At 40.8% G+C, this 19364-nt stretch overlaps 1 protein-coding gene across 1 annotated transcript in view; it reads right to left on the reverse strand.

Annotated features, from left to right (window-relative positions):
* The window catches only part of TAF4B (TATA-box binding protein associated factor 4b), a 75573-nt gene that overhangs the window by 17925 nt on the left and 38284 nt on the right, over window positions 1-19364 (reverse strand). Inside the window, exons 10-13 of the mRNA XM_059815530.1 lie at window positions 16386-16555; window positions 13505-13635; window positions 7662-7787; window positions 6575-6631 (exon numbers count right to left, since the gene is read on the reverse strand). Of these exons, the coding sequence (XP_059671513.1) occupies window positions 6575-6631; window positions 7662-7787; window positions 13505-13635; window positions 16386-16555 (484 nt within the window). The remainder of the gene's footprint in view (window positions 1-6574; window positions 6632-7661; window positions 7788-13504; window positions 13636-16385; window positions 16556-19364) is intronic.

Consider the following 19364-nt stretch of genomic DNA (forward strand, 5'->3'; position numbering starts at 1 on the left):
GTCAAAGCAACTGTGACCAAATATCAACATTTACTTTTTTCTAGCTTGCATCTGTGAAAAAGGAACCTGAACACCTACATGAGTCTTTACTATTGCCCTTTATTGTATATTTTTAAAGAACTAAATATCGAGGTACCTTTTAAGTGGGGCCACTTATCCAACTGAAGTGAATTCTCTCTTCTTTCTATCCATTCTTTTTTCTGACCATCTTTTTCAAAGTTTCACTGGGTTTCACTGTGTCCTCCATTTAGTGTTTTGAAAGTTTTCTACTGCTCCTAGTCACTTCTCCCTTCATTGTCTTTGGAAAAAACAAACTCCAATTTTTTCGCATTCCCTTTAAGCATTTTAAGGAACTTGTGACGAAAATGAAAAATAAACCTTAAAAATCTGTTTTCAATCCCAAGCCTCTCACACTGGTTGTCATAAAGCTCAATGAGCATTACTGCCTCCAGCCTCTACCTTTCCTATACAAAATTTTCTGCCCTACAGGTTGAATGCAGCTGAATAGCAGACTTCTCATAAGGGGGGCATCCTCTGAGGAAAACTGACATTTGAAGGCTGCATATTTAAACATTTATCATCCTCTCCTCTTGCCTATAATGCAATTTCTCTTCTTGCAATTGCTTCCTTTCAAACTGTTTTAATTAGCCATACAATTAGTTTCCACTGACTTTTCCCTCTGTTGTAATTTCTATTTAACAGCAGAAAGGCAGAATAGCACGCACTGGTTTGATATGCAGTCCTAACTTATAATAGGGCTATATAAAATACTGTAGGTTTCTTTCAGGTTAATATTCCACATACATGCTTCAGTGGCAGAACAGCTCCTACCACAGCTGTGTCCCCCAAGACCAAGTGCCTTGTCTGTCTAGAACTAAAGGGTGCAATAAGATGTTTTGGAGAACAACAGAGATTTTTTTCCAGGATAGCCATGAAGTAATCTACCCATAGAAGAAAAAAAATAAAATTCCTTCAGTTGATATTTGATATTCTCTAATACATAAATAACTAGGTCCCCACAGAATTTAAGAAGAAAGTCCAGGATGCAGTGACTTTTTGACTCCTAATTATTTTTTTTTCTTGACTCCTAATTATTAAGAATCTCTCAAGTGTGGAGTGTGTATTTCCTTTTACGAGGGCTTTTTTTTGTTTTGTTTAACAATTATTGATGCATGTCTGTATTCTAGAACACCTGGAGCATACTTTCATGCAGTCTCATCAGCTTGTCTTACTTGGAAGCCCAGCGAAGTTCCTGGGTGCTTAACATTCATTACCAAGCTCTCTCTATGTGTGTTTTCAGACATAGCCCAGGCTACTTCTGTTGCAAGGCCAAGAAAAGGCTATGGCACACCACACCAAAGCAATATATTTTGTAGTTTTTGTTTCAGATGCTATCGCGTGTGAGAAGACTACTCAATGACCATCAGCAGATCTGCACTGTCACAATGGGACAGTGTCCAGCTGTTCCAAGACATTACTTTAAAACCATTCACAGTTCTTCCAAAAGCATGATATTTTGTATGATTTTCAGCTGCTGTAACACTGTGTATTCATTCACTCACTCTTAAGGTCTCAAAGCTGGAGAACGTTTAAGACTTATCTTCCACCTGCAGGTTTCTCCATCTCATCGTGCAGTCCACCCAACACTCATTCCTGGCACAGAACTCTCCGGCTCTCCGTTATCATCTTTCTGTTGTACTTTTAGTCCTAAAATTTCCACTACTAGCAAGGTTCTATTCCAAGGCCATGCTTTCAGCTGGTTACATGTCCATTATAGTCTCTCAGAGAAATTTAGAAAAGGCTATTTTAAAATCCAACAGCAGGCTTAATGGAGTTTTGGGAGGGCTTTTGTTTTTCACTAGATAAAGACAGTTGCTATCATCTTCCAGCCAGCTGGTTTTAGGGTATCCAACGCAGTATCTCAGCTGCTCTTTTCTTACGCTCCTTCAAAACACCAAGATGAATGCCACAAACAGGGATTTGGTTCACTTTTCAGTTTGCTCAATAATCTAACACTTTACAGGATTTCCATCCCTGACTTTCAGCAAGACTCGTAACACAATGAATCTCTGATGATAGCCCTTTGCTATCTGTAAGGCTACACTGCAGGTAAGAAAATTTATGTCTGTTCAATAATCAGGCTTTTTTTCAAAACATGCAGAAGCAGGTAAGAAACACTACAGAACAATAAAGATAATATAAATCAGATAATTAAGCAGAAGCTCTCAGGATGTCACTGAAGGCTCATAAAAAGCCAATTGATTGCGATGAGATCTTATTTTGCTTGCGGCATCTTGTTTGCTTTTCTGAGAGGTTATGGTTAACTAGGGAGTTTCCTTTTCCCCTGCCACAAGAGTGGTCTTAAAGAATTTGAACTATTAGGTCCAGAAGACTAGATACGGAAGCAGCACAAGAAGTGTAGGGAAAAAAGGAAACAAACAGCTTGAAAACGTGGGTTGGAGAGAGCAGGGAGAGCAGCAGAAAAAGAATCAGGTTACAGTTACTTGTTACCTGAGAACGTGAGAGGAAATAAGGGAAAGCGTTAGGATAGACACATGAAATAGAAAAAAAAAAAAGATTATTTTGGAAAAAGATACTACAGAACAACTAAATTTCAGCCATTACCATATAGAACCCAGGAACTCATCAGAATCATGCAGACTTTTTTTTTCAGTGTTTTTGATGGGGTTTGGTTTGTCTCTACAAAAAACCTAGGATTTGCTATTTTCCTCCCCATCAGTTGATACTAAAGGTATTGAATTTTCTCAGCATCTCATCTGCTGCTGTCTTGTAACATCTGTGTCAAAATCATAACAGTAAAATGCACAAGTGCGTCAAGAAGGCAGGAAAAAGGGACTGGGAAGACCTGTGTAGTCCTAAGCGAACAGAGCTGCTGGAAGAGCAAGGAATGGGGCAGGCAAGTCTGCTGTCCATCAGGTGCTTGCTCCACACACTCCTTCCCCTAGTTCAAGATGTGGCTGCTCACCTGTATCCACCGACAGATGCTGCAAGGTGCTACAAGGTAAGAGCAGAGTTGAAGGTAGGTCCTATGGAATAAGCAAAGATGCTGTCAGTACGATACCTGTTCACCTGCTCAACCCCAAGCAGCGATCTTGCACACGTACAATCTGAAAGTTTTACCCAGCCTCAGCCTTAAGCTTCCTGAAGCCATACTACAAGCATACTCACGTTTGAAGATGAGAGACAGAAGTACAAAAGATCAGGGATTATATTTAAATTTACAGTACACACTGTTTAATGCTGACATTTTTACAGATCTTCTGGGATGCTCTGTTCATATGGCATGCTTGCACATTTGACAGTACCCTACACCTACTCAATTTAAGTAAGTTCATTTCAGAAGAAGGATGAAGCCAGAGATGAACTATAAATACAGCTACAAGAATTGCATCAACTGAACATTTTCTTTGTAACTGAAAGTAGAACAGGAAATAACAGAAAGCACCTAAAAAATGTTATGGTTTAAAAGTGCAAGCATCAGGGACAATAAAAGGACTGTATCCTCTCAGCTTGAAGTGGCAGATAAGGCTGAATGAAAAGCAGGGGTAATTTACCCAGACTTCAGGAACGCTGTTGCACAAAGAGCTGGCCCATGAGGTGAGCAAGGACAAAATTCTTGAGTGCACAAAGGAGCAGCTTGGGGCAAGCCTTGCAGCTGTCTCAGAAGGAATGAGCACTTTCTGTAGGTATTAAAATCTGCTGAAACAGGTGAAAAGGGGAAGTAAATAAAGACTTAATTCATAGCAAGCTACATAGACTAAGAAGATAAGAAAGTAAATGACTTAGCATGGATAGGGGAAGTTTGAGGCAATAGGTCATGCAAAAAGGGATGAAAAGGTCACAGCAATTATGTATAGCCTTTTGGATAAAAGAATCCACTGCCCAGTCTCTGGACGTACTACCAGCAATGTTAAGATGTTGCCTCCAGCTGCTGGATGACAGCACATCCTGGATTTATAAGTATTCATTGTTAGGATGTACACTTTGCATTTTGGGAAACACTGCTTTAGAACATGCTCCAGTGCCATTACCCCACACCCTCTCCCCTCTCCCGGGGGTCACCATCTACACATAAAAGACAGCTTTGAGGAAGGAAGGCCCATATCCATTCTTAAAGAACTTAAGCGGATCAGATCAGGCTTTCCAGTGGATACTCAACCAGAGTGGCCTGGAAAGGATCTGATTCCAGCTGACAGAGGTATCAAAATGCCCAAGTATGGTTTCTTAGGAGCAGGCTACACTCACAACACAAGACAGAGACAATGGTGAGCCTTTTCAGGCTTTCATCCCAGTACACACTGTGCTTCTGCATTACCAGTTTCAGCCTTGGGATATTTGTTGATTTTTATTTTGCTTTTATTCCAGCTCTACTGATGTTTGCATTTTTTAATGCAAATGTGTGCTGACCATTTATCTCCAAACTGTCAATAAAGTGCCAAAACATGACCAGCTGCATTTGGGCTCATTTCCACTCAAGCTTGAGACAGTCCTACAGATGAGAAAGCACCCCTGGCACAGAAGATCGGTGTCCTGTGTGGCATGTGAAGCCTGGAGAAGTTCTGCCCGCCTCATTCTCTGGAGAACAAAGCAGCAGGACAGAGGGCAAGGCAATACCAACACAAAGATTTGCACTGTCCCAAGAGGCACATCTGCCTCCTCTTCTTTTGGTGAAGCAGTTGGAGATGGTCTCTGTGGGAGCAGCACAGCATGGAGAAATATGCAGGACAAGTGTTATGAAGGCTGTCTTAGTCTGGCACAAGATAAGATGCACTGAAGGAGGTGAACTCAAGCACTTAGTAGAACACCAAGCACTAAACTTAAGACGCCTTCTCCACTCTGTTGGCTCCTTCTCTGTACACCTATATGCCACTTTTTAAAAGAAATCTCATTAACAATACCAACAAATCTAAAAAAAAGACCCAAAACACATATCTAACTTCTTTCTGTTCTAAATATCCAAATCATGGAGTATTTTTCAAGATCCTACACATTAATGTTCAGAGGAAGAGAGAAAAGAAGCTGCATAAATGAATCACTTTGCAGTGTTTTATTAAAGGAAAGAACCTCTAGAAATGACCAGATGATGCAGAGGTAAAACCACCTACAAAACAAGACAAATTAGCATCACCCACTGATTGTTGATCCTGGTGGCACTAGAGGCAAACTGGGAAGGGCTTTAGGGCAACTTTGTACTCACAGATTGTAAGCATGAAGAAGGAGTTATAAGCAGAAAGAAAGAATTAAAAGAGAGATAGTAAAGCAAATTCCTTCTCTCTCCTCTTATTTTACAAATTTCTTCTACTATGGTGCAAATTCAGAGCATTGATTCTAATACTATTTTACTGGATTTCCATTTGTTTTGCCTGGGCTTCTACATTAATCCAAACAATAAGGGCCTTTAAAGCATTCATAAATAACCTGCTGCTGCTGCTGCTGGCACCTAGGAGCCAAGTGCAGCAATGTTAAGCAACAACAAATTTCATAGTTCAAGAGGCACAGTTAAGGAAAAAGGTTGCTCAGAAAAACACTCTCATTTAGCACAAAGATCCTTAAAAATTGCATTAAATCAGTCAAGTAACTATAGAAACCAATTTCTTCAGCTCTGTATCACACGTCTCACACCTCAATTGTCTTTATTATCGTCTGCTGTCAGATCCTTAATCAGAAATGTGAACAGGCTTGATGATTTATTCAGCAGGGAAAAGAATCTGTAGGTCAAGTGAAAAATTTCACACACACATACACACGCACACACATCTTCAACCTTAGGTACTTTCATTTCATTCTGTTCCCAGTAGCTCTGGGGGCAACTCCAGTGAGATCCAATATTAAGGCTCAATTAAAATAAGCTCCAATTAGTGGAGCTTTTTTCTCTCAGGCTAGAAAAGTCAGGAAATGGATATTGGGAAATGTAAAAAGTCAGCTACTGAGAGGAGGCTGCAGACATAAATGAACTTATTTGTTGATTTCTACAGTTGCTATGCAGAGGCCTCTGGGAGTAAAAGCTTAACCAGTCTAAGCCATAAACTAAAACCCCTGCAGCTAAACATGAACTGTGTGAAACAAGGGCTCCATTCCAGAACAGAAAACTGCTGGGCCCAGAAAATTAAAAGCCAGAGGCGTTTTCCATTTAAAACTAAATCCCAGTACCGCCTCCCAGCCAAAGAATTATAAGCAGTATCAGATTTACAAAACGAACAATTACCCTGGAAAAATGTAGCCTATTGTACAGTCCCAGATGCTAAATCTCAAAGTTTCTTTTTTTTTTTTTTTCTAATCCCACATTATATTCCTACCAAGTGTACTGCTGCAGTTTACAAAGGACCGTTTCTAGACAGGACTGAAACTACAAAAATAAAATGTTAAAAAAGAGAGCTCATAATTCATTGACCTCATCTGAAGCACTGCCCTTGCCTGTGGCAGTTCCTGTCCTTCCCCAAGGCCTCTGCAAATGGTATGCAGCAGCAAAATAAACCCTGACCTAATTGCCAGGACAGGGCTGCCAACCTTCTCTCAACACAAAAAGGCAAGCATGGTAACTGGAAAGTCCTACCTCTTTCGCTTTCTGCTTTAACCGCAGTTGCTCTGGATCTTCTTTATTGGAACGGCTCTACCAAAGGAAGAGGAAAAAGATTGAATAGAAATTACTGGCATCCAAACACCATCGTATCCGTTAAATATTTAATAAATGACAATTTTCTCTGGTGATTGAAAGATTTAGCTTCAGGGGCGAATGCCTTAATCCAGGCTGGCTTCCCTCCCCCTCCACGCACATACACGCACCCCCCTCCTCATCTGGGCCGTCTGCCTCTGCTCTAGCCTGAAGCAAGATTAAGCTGAAAATGATGCTAACACTGTCAGTCAGGTCCAGTCTAGGCATGATGTTGTTCATGTCAGCAGCAGACACTTAAAAAGGACAGGAAGTATAGGAAAGAAAGGGAGTCGTACTCGCGCAAGTACAACATGACTCTTTCAAGTCCAAGGGGCCCAGAATTCAGCTTGAAACAGAACCAAAAAAACAACAAACAGAAGATGATCACATCTGATGGAGCAACACCTACTGAATTTTCTTTTGCTCCTGTTCTTGAGGGGAGGGAAGGGGGAAGAAGGGTACTTATTCTGTACTAGCAGTGGCTCCATCAGGGGTTCGCAGATGCTAGGGTACCAGCTCCAAGGCTAGCCCTCTGATCTGACTACAGAAAACAAATACATCTGGCAGGGTGGTGGATCTCACCAGTCTCCAGCTGCTGAACCCAACAAGCACAGTGAACCCACATTTTCAAACAGTGCCATACACAGATATGGAGAAAGACATACCAAATTCAGAGCCAGAAACAGAGCCAGGAAGGATGTTTACAGCTATGTGAATACTTCTTTTATTTCATTTTGACCAGTAGGAGTAATCTCAAAAGAAGAGTTCACCCCACCACACATTTGAAAGAACTCCTGTGATTTTTTTAAAAGAATGTAAGAAGCTAAAATCCTTTTCTGTATAGCCTAGGCTATCCTAAACATCACAGATTTCCAGTTACAGGGTTAATGGTTACCACATTTAAAGCAGAAATAGGAGAAACCTGAAGATGTTCACCAGACTAAAGGACACCACTACTTGCTTGGAAAGCAAGAAGTGAAGTTCTTACCTTGGCTGCTCGAAGCAACATTTCACGTTCCTCTTCATCCTTTCTCTGCTTTTCTAGGTGATCAAGCTTTTCAAGAAATCTCAGCTGTGCTCTGGTGTCACTAGATACGATGTACCTATCACTCCCCTGGAAAGAGAAGTTTGTTATAGACCACCAGACTTCTATATACACCACTAGAGCTAATAAACCCAATGGGAACAACCTGAAAAAAACAATGCTATTTTTTCAAAGCTGAAAAGTGTAGGCTGTTTTAGAAAGACTTCAGGTCTTCACTGAAGCATGTTTCCTGGCATCTGTGAGTAGTAAGAGGTTATTAAACAAGTGACATTAACAATATCTAGTCCATATTGACTATAACAACAATAAAGTCTTTAAGTCTAAAGGCTAACATTTTGTTTTAAACAGCAACTTCATATCCAGTAAACATACGTAAAAGACTGTCTTCTGGACAGGTGAAGAGGAACAAAAAAAATCCCAAAAAACAAGAATTGTAAAGCAGCAGAACATCACATCTTTCTCCCTTTAATGAGAAAGGGTGAAGAAAAAATAAAATTTGACATTTTAAGTTTCTAGTGTTTGGCGTTATAGTTTCAGCCATTTAATCCAGAATTTGAAATAAGCCTCACATGGTATTTCCAAAAAGAGGGTTTATGGAGTGGAGGGGCAGTTTAGAGCTAGTTATAATGAATCTTGGGGGTGGGGAAAGTGACATAAATTATAACTGGTTTATTATAGCTTTAGGAATACATATTTTTGCCTCAGTGGATGCTCTCAAGTCATAGGCTAGTTTATATTGAAAGGTGACCTGTGGAAGTCATCTGGTCCAGCCCCCTGTGCAAAGCCAGGCCAGTGAATACTGATGAATAGTTCCTACAATAACCCGACACGCATGCATTGAAACAAGACTAAGCTCCTTTTTGGTCTAAAAAAATAACAATTGGTTAGTTTATTTTTCATACTATTTTTGCCCTCACTGAAAAGTCTGAGTTTAGTTTGACTTTAGAAAGGAAAGAAGACAGAGAAAAGAAAGATCTAAAATGTGGTCAATTGGCAATGAAAAGCTTGTTTTTACTGTTCTGCTCTTCCAAAGTCAGGCTATTTAAGCCATGCAGTGGCCAGAGGGCATTAGGCAAAACAAGGCAGGGAGTCCATTCTAGATGAGGCACGTCTGTGCCACCTGTTTGTACCACTCTCTAAAGCACATCCTAGACTTGTCTTCTTTCTCTGTTACTTTGTGAACTTGTCTTTTCCTGAGAAATTTACCCTTGGGCTTTTACCAGCCAAACACACTATATACTTTCAGCAATCCTTCTTCTACCCTACCCCACCCCAATCTCACACTTTAATGAAGCAACCTTGACACACAACTGTTCCGGAATAAGCACAGTGTATTTTACAGCTATATTTTAGGCAAGGGTGTATTTTAAGTATATGGACTATCAGTGACTTCAGTTGCTAAATTTTTAGTTTTCAAACACAGTATACCCAAACTCTTCTTCCCACACCCAGTCATATACTTTTAAAAGCTGGGAGGAAAGTAGAAGTCTTCTTGTGGGGCACTGTTGTCTCCCAATCTGAATTCTCACAACCCAGCCAGAGCATGAAATCAATCCCTCTTCTGGTATTAAGTTTGGTCCCTTTCAATGAGCCACCACATTGTCATGTATCACCACCTGTGGCTCAGGCTACACCACGTGTTGCAACCAAGGAGGCTTTCTTTCCCAAGCAGAGTCTGTGGCTCTGCAAAAAAGTCCAACAGACCTTTCCCCTCTCTTCTGTTACCGCTCAAGATTTTTTTTATTGCTCCCCACAAAACATACACTACTTCGAGTCAGTCTCAGTACATTAGTACAATTTGTTTTGAAGCAGCAGTTTATAATAATACACCACCATGCCACAATCCTTTTAAAAGGACAAAGAAGAAAGCCATATTACCAGAAGATTATTTTTTCCAAAGTTTAGAAGTGCTTCGTGTTGGAATGCCTGAAGTCAGAGTTAGATACTTACGGTTTTAAAGCTAAATCCAAGACCGTATGCCAATTAGGAACGCAAGCCTCTCAACCAGAAGCACCCCAATGCAGTACCATGAGCTTATATGGGACAACAAATAGGTGCATTCATAACAGCATTTCAGCTCATCAAGAACTATTTTAAGATACCTTATTTCAGGTCTTTTTAGAAGAGGAACACCTGCAGTTATATTTTGTCCTACTCAATAAACTTGTTCTCTGTGATCATTTAACACTGAATTGCTTAGACAGAAAACATTATATTGTATACCTGTTTATAAAGTGTAGCCATTATTGTTATGATGAAGCAAGCTGGATTCAGTTTTTGTCCACATAACAGTTTAACTTGCTCACATAAGGCCAAACTGTCCCCAGCTATAACAGTGCAATCCCAACAAAATTAAAGTTACAAGTATAATTGAGAATAGAATTTAACTTAGTGATAAATAAAGCACTTAACTACAATACAGAGTGTGATTAGATATGTATGTGTCAAAGCTGAACTTGTATATCTGACAGTTAAAAAAGGGGTTTTACTTTAACTGAGCTAAATTTAACCCAGAGTTCACGTCACTATCCTGAAAGAAGCTATTGCTTTCACACAACAATAGTGCATTATTGCATCTGTCTTGTTATGAAATTAATTCCTCCACACTTTTTTTTGTCTTCAAGAGAAATGTACATACTCAAGACTTCTCCACGAATGTGCTCTAAAGCATAGCCAATTCCTACCAAAATTTTTATGTTAGGTTTACACATATTTGAAACACGCAGCACTGAAGCAAAGCATTCCCAGGTATGTCTTTCATGAGAAGAGAGCTGACAACAAATTCAAGAACAGCTATACACCTTGTCTGCAATTTGCAACCTCCTTCCTAGATTGTCACATACATGTAAACGAATCTGAAACCTGACTAAGGCACTCACAGTTTAGCACCAGGAATGTATTGCATGTCCAGGGGCACAAAGGAACACCCCCCCACCCCCACCCCCAAGGAAGCTGCACTCCACTTCAGTCCACCAGGAAAGAAGTTAGAAGAATCCCACAAAGACCAGTTTTCCCCCGAAATCTGAACAGTTTAAGTCATGTTGAACTGCCCTGCTGAGGACAGAGCAGGAATGCAGGCAGTTGCAGAGGCTCAGCTACTATGTGGGAACATATTAAGCTTTGGCTTTTATATAGTCAACCCCTAAATCAAGTTAATAAGAGAAAAGCTTCTGGTAAGTTACTTCTGCGCTCTGCAGTTTGACGGTGGTGCAGGGTGGGTAGGAGGAGGCTGGATGTTTTCACATCTAGGAGTGCTCGCTCCTTTGCTACATTTAGAGCTTACCCCTTAAACCAATGCAGCTGCCACACCATATTGCCCTACAGATAGTGCAGTTTAGGGTTGCAGTGTTTTACTGCTACTGCACATGGGGAAAATGTTTTCATGGAGCAATGTTTATAGCACAGCACTGTACCATGCCTCTCAAAGCCATGTGCTCATGGGCTCCAAACACAGGAGCATGGCAGTCATCTCATGCTGTGCTGAATCCACCCACATCAAAAACGTTTTTTAATCACTGTACTGTTTAGTTGTCATTATTAATTCTGGTCTTCCATATCATATTATGTCACATGCCTACTCTTATACCTCAGCAGTTCGCCAGATTATAGGAAGGAAGTAGCTGAAGACCCAAACCAGCTAGAGAATTGCCTTTATGGTCTTACAAAGGCTCTATAAAGGCACTGCAACAAGAGTCACAGCACAGAGAGCAGCTTACAACAACCTGAAACGTTATTACTACTTCAGATAAGAAGACCACCATGATAGTTTTATCCTAATTAAGTTAGTAACTTTCAGTTATATACCTTTTTTTTTTTTCCCTTAAATCTAGCAAAAAAGGGGCAAAAGTTGGAAAGTCTACATGGTAACATGGTATGAAGCTTTTACCCTGCCAACTCTCTCTCTCTGTAGGGTTACCCATGTAAGCTACTAGACATGAGCTGAGCGAACTGGGAAGAAGAGTTTCCTCAGTATGATCCCATGAATTATTGGCTTTTTGCACCAACTTCTACCCTAACAAAAGTTACCTTGGTTTCACCAAACCTATCCCTATTACTGTCCATCTTTTTGTAACGAAGGTAGGCCAATATGAAGCCTTACAGGGCAACTACTCAGTCCTCTTGGAAAGGCTTTGGATAATTCTCTGAAATACATGGAGTCCACATTGCACACTGGTACCTATCGATAGCCTAGAGGGAAAAAGACGACGGGCAAGCACTACGGGAGATGGAATATAGGGCTGTGTAAATACATCTATAAATACATAACAGGCCTCCAAAACCCTGTAGTGTTCTGTTCTTGAATTTAGATTTCTAAAAGCCCGTCAGCATCTCTCACAATAACATTACTCACAAACACAATCCTGTAGGACACTCCTCTGTAGTGTAATACCACCTTCCTAACAAAAGAGGGTACCTGTGCTTCTAGAATTATCATGCCCATTACTTTTTTGTATGTTTGTTTTGTTTTTGAGAAAACAGGAAAAGATAGCAAGCTTATTGCAGTCTTACAATCTTATCATTGCTTCTGGCAATTCAGTCAGACAAAAACCTATCAGTTTTTCTATTGCTTTACATCAATGAGAATGAAATCAGCCCTATCAAGACCATTGTCCAAAACCATTCCCTAGTGTCTTGCAGACACCAATGACACAAAGTCCTACTGGTTACTCAGGACTTCAGCTTCCACCACACTTTTGCTCACAAGCTCCATTGAATCTCCCACTTCAGAGAGACAACACAGAACACATGCAGATTTCTAAAGACTTCTCATAACAAACTCTATACTTTTTCTGTATTGATTTTTTTTTTTCTACTGCATCTTCTTCTGGCAAGGAACAGCATACTCCAACTACTCCAGACATCACTACAAATATTTGGAAGTTTCCAAATAGTTCCTGCTCTTTACTATTGCTTCTCCAGTGCTTAAAAGCCTGTAAGAAGTGTTCTGTACAAAAATAACTCCTATCCCATCAGTTAGCTGCTCCTGTAAAATTTCATTAAGTATAAAGTTCCTGTAAAAAACCAACCAAACAAACAAGAACTTAAAAGTTGACAGATATGTCTGCTTCTAACTTCCAATTTTTTTCTAAAACAGCTTGATACTGAAAAAAGTAAGGACTAATATCTTATTATTACATGACAAAAAAAAAAAGGCTCAAAGAGCTGTTTTGGCCACTAGTAAGTTATTGCTTCCCGTTTATACCATACAAGCATCTTAAGGGATACTGGCTCACTGGAACCCAATATAGTTTATATTGAATGGATCTAATACAAGAGGGAGGGGAGGGAATCTTAAGTAGCACTGGCAGAAAAAAAGTTCTGGAAACTTTAAGATCAAAGGGGTCTCTGCCTTCACATGGAGCACTTTCTAAAAATAAAATACTCAATTCAGTTTCCCAAGGCTTTTTACTGAGCCAGTACTGCAGTTCCACCAACAGTAAACACAAAGTAAACACAAGCCCCTAAATCAACTCAACCACCAAGGGCATTCAAAAATAGCTTTACATTTACCATGCAAGACAGATTTTGTATAACAGCCACCACTTCTATGGAAGAGGAGAAACACATGCATTTACTGTTATGCTGGGTTTTAAGAGCACCTATCCAACAAGCCGAATGGAAAACGTAAGGAATAGTTAGAGGCTATAAACAGTTAAAACCAGCCTTTGGTAGATACCAAAAATGCACATATTGCATATGGTGTGCCTATGCTTGGAAGAGGTTTACCTTCAAGGCTGCAAAACAGGAAAACTTTCGTGCAAAACTTGCTTAATGATTTCCTTTACCTTGTGGGTTGATACTCTGTGCTGAGCAATTACAGTTAGTTTTTCTAGGAGGCCTCGTAATCTCTCCTGTGTAGCATGGGAGATCAAGTTCACAACATCAGAGTTAAGTTCCATAATGTCATGCCTTTTACCTGTGGAAGCAGAGAAAATCCATTACGTGTTTTAGTAGTAGCTGATAATTGAAATAATTAGCACAGCAGGTATTCTGTTCCCCCTGGAAGTCATACCCATTATGAATAAAGGTTTGGAGATTATGATTTTCCTGGTAAAGTCACAACTTCAAAGATCTTAGACATTACATTAATAAAACTTAGCCTGGAGCTTCAGAAAATATAGACATTGTTTCACTTAGCCTCCAGAACCACTCTCCTTGCAAGGTCATTTATAGGACAAAGTTAATAAGAACACAAATCAAGCTTCATGTTCGGGGAGGGGAAGAAGTGGTAGCTGTAGAAATTAGTGCCATATTCTGTTAATTCCAGTAATTAAAAAAAAATAGAGAATTACATTTTGCCCTGCTTGACACTGTGCTTGTTAACAACTCATGACATTTATTCGATGAGTGGGGATGGTTTCCGCAGCACACTCCGGGCACACAGGACCCTCTCACCTGCCTTGACCAACCGGCATGGGGCAGACAGACCCAACCATCCCACGGCAACAGCTCGGATAACACAGATCAAGTCTAGCCAGGGTCATTATGCCATCACCTTCAACCTTTTCTCTGGGGCTCCTGCTGCCTCTCCGCGTTTCAGCAGCTGCGAACAAGGCCAGCAATAGCTCCAGGCAAAGCTGTCCCACCCAGCCCTGTGCCCAGAGCTGGGCATCACCTCTGCAACCTTCCTGTGGCTGCAGGCTGCCGATGGAGAAGCCTTCCCATGGCTGACACCATCGATCACTCAACACAACTCTGTCAAGACACCTGGACGGCAGCAGCTTTTCCCTGGTAGGCACGGCAGGCAGCAGTTTCACACACTTCATACGCCGTGCCCGTCAGAAGCACTTTTCCTTGCCCCTCACTACATTTACAGCGGCTGTAACACTTTATGATGCAATATACAGCCCGCCTTCAAAACCCATTTCAGTATTTATTGCCAAGTGGAGAGTTAAGAATGGATAAACAGTACACCGTAAAAAAACTAATCACCTATTTCATTTGCCTTTGCTACTCTAACTGAAAATGAGTAATAAACTCACAAGACAGGGAGAATCTACAATGTTTTCCCAGAAACAATCAAAAGTGTTCCCACTGTTTGATCCTGACCAGTAAGCATTGGCCTGTACCTTAGCTGGGTGCAAAGCTCATTCTGCTCAAGCACCTTTGAAGACTTCCTCAGCAGTGTCCCACTATGCTATGCTAGTACTGAACGTGAACTTAAACACAAGACAAAATCCCCCAAAATCTCAAGACCTCCCTCCACACACACACACTTCTTAAACCAAAGAGAGCTGGGTTCAAGAGCAGAAGCATTCATTTTCTGAATTGCTGTACTCCCTGACGGTATTCCTTTCCTTGCAATCAAAAAACTTTTCATTTACGGCATGAATTATTATTATTAATGTGGAACAGCTACCATGCCAGCCATAAAACAGCCAGGCTTGTATTTTCCATCTTTCAATGAATTGTATTCACACCCCAAATCAGACAATTATTCTAGAAGTACTTTCTCTTCATGTTTTTGTAGAGCTCTTATTTTTTCTTGTATCTACTTCCCATGGATGACTGGTTAACCCTCTAATGAATTTTAAGAAAAGCTTCCATGCACCAGTTTCAGTGTGTATTTTCCCTTTTCCACTAGTAGCACAGCACTTACTTCACTCAGGTATGCCCCACAGAGCTCAGATGGCATATCTGGCTAAGTAGTGCGGGATATATTGAGGTAGCAGATACATTTGCAGGTTACATGCTCATCACAGGCTAGCTGCTTAGTTTGGACCAGGAACAAGTTGCATGTAGAAAGACTTTCCGATCATGTAGTTAAACCACTGTGACAGAATTATGACTGCACATACAAACTGCAGGCTTTTCTGAATGCTCAGCTATAAAACTCACTGTTCCTGTATAGCAAGCTACTATGCAGAGAGCAGGAGGAAGGAGTTGAGCAACACTCATCCAATTTGCTGTAGACAGCAGTGGTACCAATCAGTGTGGTGTTATACAAACGCACGCTCCCTGCTCTGACATAATACAACATTGCTAAGCAACAGTTATTATTTTGCTCAGAAATTAGCAGCTGAGATGATACATACACTAAAAACCTCCTATTAGTTTAGTCTCAGCCATTCCACATACATTCCACAGTATTATTCACTGATACAAACAGCTTTAACATCTCTTTCACATAACATTAATTAAAGATTTTTCCATAGAAGGAGTCATAAACAAAGGTCTGCCCTGTGCATATTGGCAGTTTGAAACTTCTTCCTAATCACATGGGCAGGATCTGTAATGTTGGTTAATATATCTGAACAGGCTGAGAAATGCAAAAGCTGTTAGGAAAGTCAGTGTAACGTATCAAGTTAGGAGCTGCAGAAATAGAAAAACACACTTAAGTATTTGATTTGACACTAGCATCTATATGGTTGTTAAGTGTTCCACTAACTTTAAGAGTAATAAAGTTGCTCAGCTCTCACATGTAAAAGTGGCACCAATTTCTTTTTTCTGGTTGTGCTTCAGACTATTTCCATGTAAAAAACTTAGAGAACAGTTGTTTCCTAGAAGAGGAAGTAAAAAACTCAGTATAGTTTGGTAGAAGCATGTGAATTGAGATGACAGAACTTAATAGTTCCAGCTCCTTCTTCAAAGACTGGATGCTGGCTGATGAAACAGGCAAGAATATACTATATCCATGCATATCTGTTACATATGCTTTGTTCTCACCTATGTTCAAGATCTTCTTCTGAAGCACTTCCGAGGAGAGAAAAGGTTCATCTGCACAAGAGTGGATCACTGTACCAATAAGCTCAGAGTTTGTTGCCAAAATGCATGCATTCTCCTCATTAAGATTGAGTCCAGCCATAGAAGTCACATCATTTATGTCGTCTTCATCTCTACTAAAGAGAAAACCAACATTTTATGCTTTTTTTCAGAATGGATACAAGACAGAAATGGATACACACAGAAATAGTGTGGCCAGCAGCAGTAGGGAAGTGATCGCGCCCCTGTACTCAGCGCTGGTGAGGCCGCACCTCGAATACTGTGTTCAGTTTTGGGCCCCTCACTACAAGAAGGGCATAGAGGTGCTGGAGCGTGTCCACAGAAGGGTGACAAAGCTGGTGAGGGGTCTGGAGCACAAACCTTATGAGAAGCAGCTGAGGGAACTGGGGTTGTTCAGCCTGGAGAAGAGGAGGCTGAGGGGAGACCTTATCGCTCTCTACAATTCCCTGAAAGGAGGTTGCAGAGAGGTGGGTGTTGGTCTCTTCTCCCAAGTGACTAGTGACAGGACAGGAGGAAATGGCCTCAAGTTGTGCCAGGGGAGGTTCAGGCTGGATATTAGGAAAAATGCCTTTACTGAGAGAGTGGTGAAGCATTGGAACAGGCTGCCCAGGGAGGTGGTGGAGTCACCATCACTGGAGGTGTTCAAGGAACGTGGGGACGTGGCATTGCGGAATGTAGCTTGATGGACATGGTGCTGTGTGGTGTTGGGTGGGTTGTGGCTCGTTGTTGTTGTGCGGTGGTTTTTTTTGTTTGTTTTTTTTTTTCCAGGTTGGACTTGCTGATCTTACAGGTCTTTTCCAACCGTAGTGATTCTGTGATTCTGTGACATGGTTTAATGGGCATGGTGATGTTGGGTTGATGGTTGGACTTGATGATCTTACAGGTCTTTTCCAACCTTAATGATTCCGATTCTGTGAAAAAGCCTCTTGACTATCAACAAACAGCCACATTGACGTATCTTGGAGGCTACCCCTACACAGTAGACGTTTAGTGTGGGCATGGACAGGGACAGATAGCTCCTAAAAGCTTGCACACTTCAGTGAAGTGCGTCTCAAACATTAGCTTGACTAATGCCTCAGTTGCTAGGCATGCAAATCCTTTACATGAAACTGAAATACTGAGCAAGCTTGGAAACCGAGGACTGAGGTAAACCTGGATTAAAAGTCCCCACAAGCCCCCCACCCTGCACCACTGCTCTTACAGCCTGAAATTTGTTTTAAAACTCCAATTCACCAGGTAGAACCAAGTATTGAATAAAGTTGAATACTGACTCATTGAACTATAAACAAACCCATTTTCTAACTGAGATGCCTATCCTACCAGCTGAAGCTTACAGCACAAGCGTATTCACACAAACCTGACCTTCACTTTTCTTTTACTGAGTTCCCTTAAAAAATAAGATACAAACACTCCTTGTCAGTAGTATATAGAACCAACCAGACTTTGCCCTTTGAATCAGTCCTAACATACAGTACTTATGTATGTAGCGGGGAGGATGCTATGCTTCTGAAGAACAGCAGCAGAGCTCTAGTTCTTAACATCCCTCCGTTAGCCGGACTCTGCTGTAGCAGCTTTGGCCTACATGTTCAAAATAAAAACTCAAGTCTGGCATACTTAGGGCTAACATAACTAAGACTAGCTATAATCATGGCAAAGCTCATGTTAAGCAAATAGCCTACGTACCTTAGCTTTTTTTTTTTTAAAAAAAAGATCATTTTAGTTAAAATACTGAATGAATTTTATATGGGAAAAATTTTTGCAAGACTTTAGCAATGAAAATACCCAAGTTACTTTCAATTAAGTTTAGATCATCAAAAGAAAGCCTTTTCTGCTTCACAAAGCGACAAAGGCCCTAATGGTGGCTTCAAGGGTTTAGAACCAGAACACAAGTCGGCATTATTAATGCAGACAACTGGATACACTCAGTCTGAAGGTCTTTTGATTTGAAAAACAAAAGAAAACAAAAAACAAAACCACACACACCCCCTTTCTGAAAAGTATTCACTGGCAAAGTTTGATAAAGTTCATCTTCAGAAAATACTGTGTGGCCTACATAACTCTTGAACAAGGGGTTAGTCAGAAACTTGCCATTCTTAGGTGAAATAGGATCTCTTGGAGGCTGTCTTCTGACTGGCAACAGGTAGAAGCTGAAGTTACTAGAACATGGGTTGGGTTTGAGCAATACTCAAAAGACACAAGAAAGTGTTGGGATTTTTTCTTAAACTATAGATGCATTTTCTCATTTGGGCTTCAACAGGTTTCTATGGCGCAAGTCTTCTCCCACAAAATTCTAGAGAGAAGCCTGGCTAGGAAAGGAGTCCAGCCTTCCCCTACTCCTCCTGCCATTTGTGTGCCCTCCTGGCTAGGAGTTTCTATGCCACTTGTTTAGCGAAAAGGAGACCCAACCAATTCTCAAACCAGCTTCATTCACTAAGTCTAACTAGACATAGCTTCCTGACTAGGCTTGTGCCCCAAATCCATTGTGCTAAGAAGAGTGTTAAACCCTAGGATTGTCAGAATGATGAAGTGACCACAGTTACGATTCAAAGCTGAAGTCACCACTGGCAGAACAGTTTCCTTCCTCCTACCCCTTCACAACCAGCAACTGAGCAGTTCTAAGCATATACTCATGCTCTATTAGCCTAACAGAGACCGTGATCTTTCAAGAAGTATGTAAATGAAGTTTCACTGTATGCTAATTGAGTGCTAACTGATCTTCACAAGTACACTCCAGTTTCCTCTTCTTAATGACCACTACAGATAAGTCTTTGCTGGTGGCAGAGACACAAATCCCACTGAAGTGCAGTGACTGCCACGGATCTGCTGATAAAGGAGATCACAAAATCAGCACAAGCAGCACCAAGAGCACACATCACAAGCTAAGAGAACTGCAGATGCTGGAAGCTGACATTACCCCAATGG

This window comes from Gavia stellata, chromosome 3, assembly GCF_030936135.1.
Source record: "Gavia stellata isolate bGavSte3 chromosome 3, bGavSte3.hap2, whole genome shotgun sequence".
NCBI lineage: Eukaryota > Metazoa > Chordata > Aves > Gaviiformes > Gaviidae > Gavia > Gavia stellata.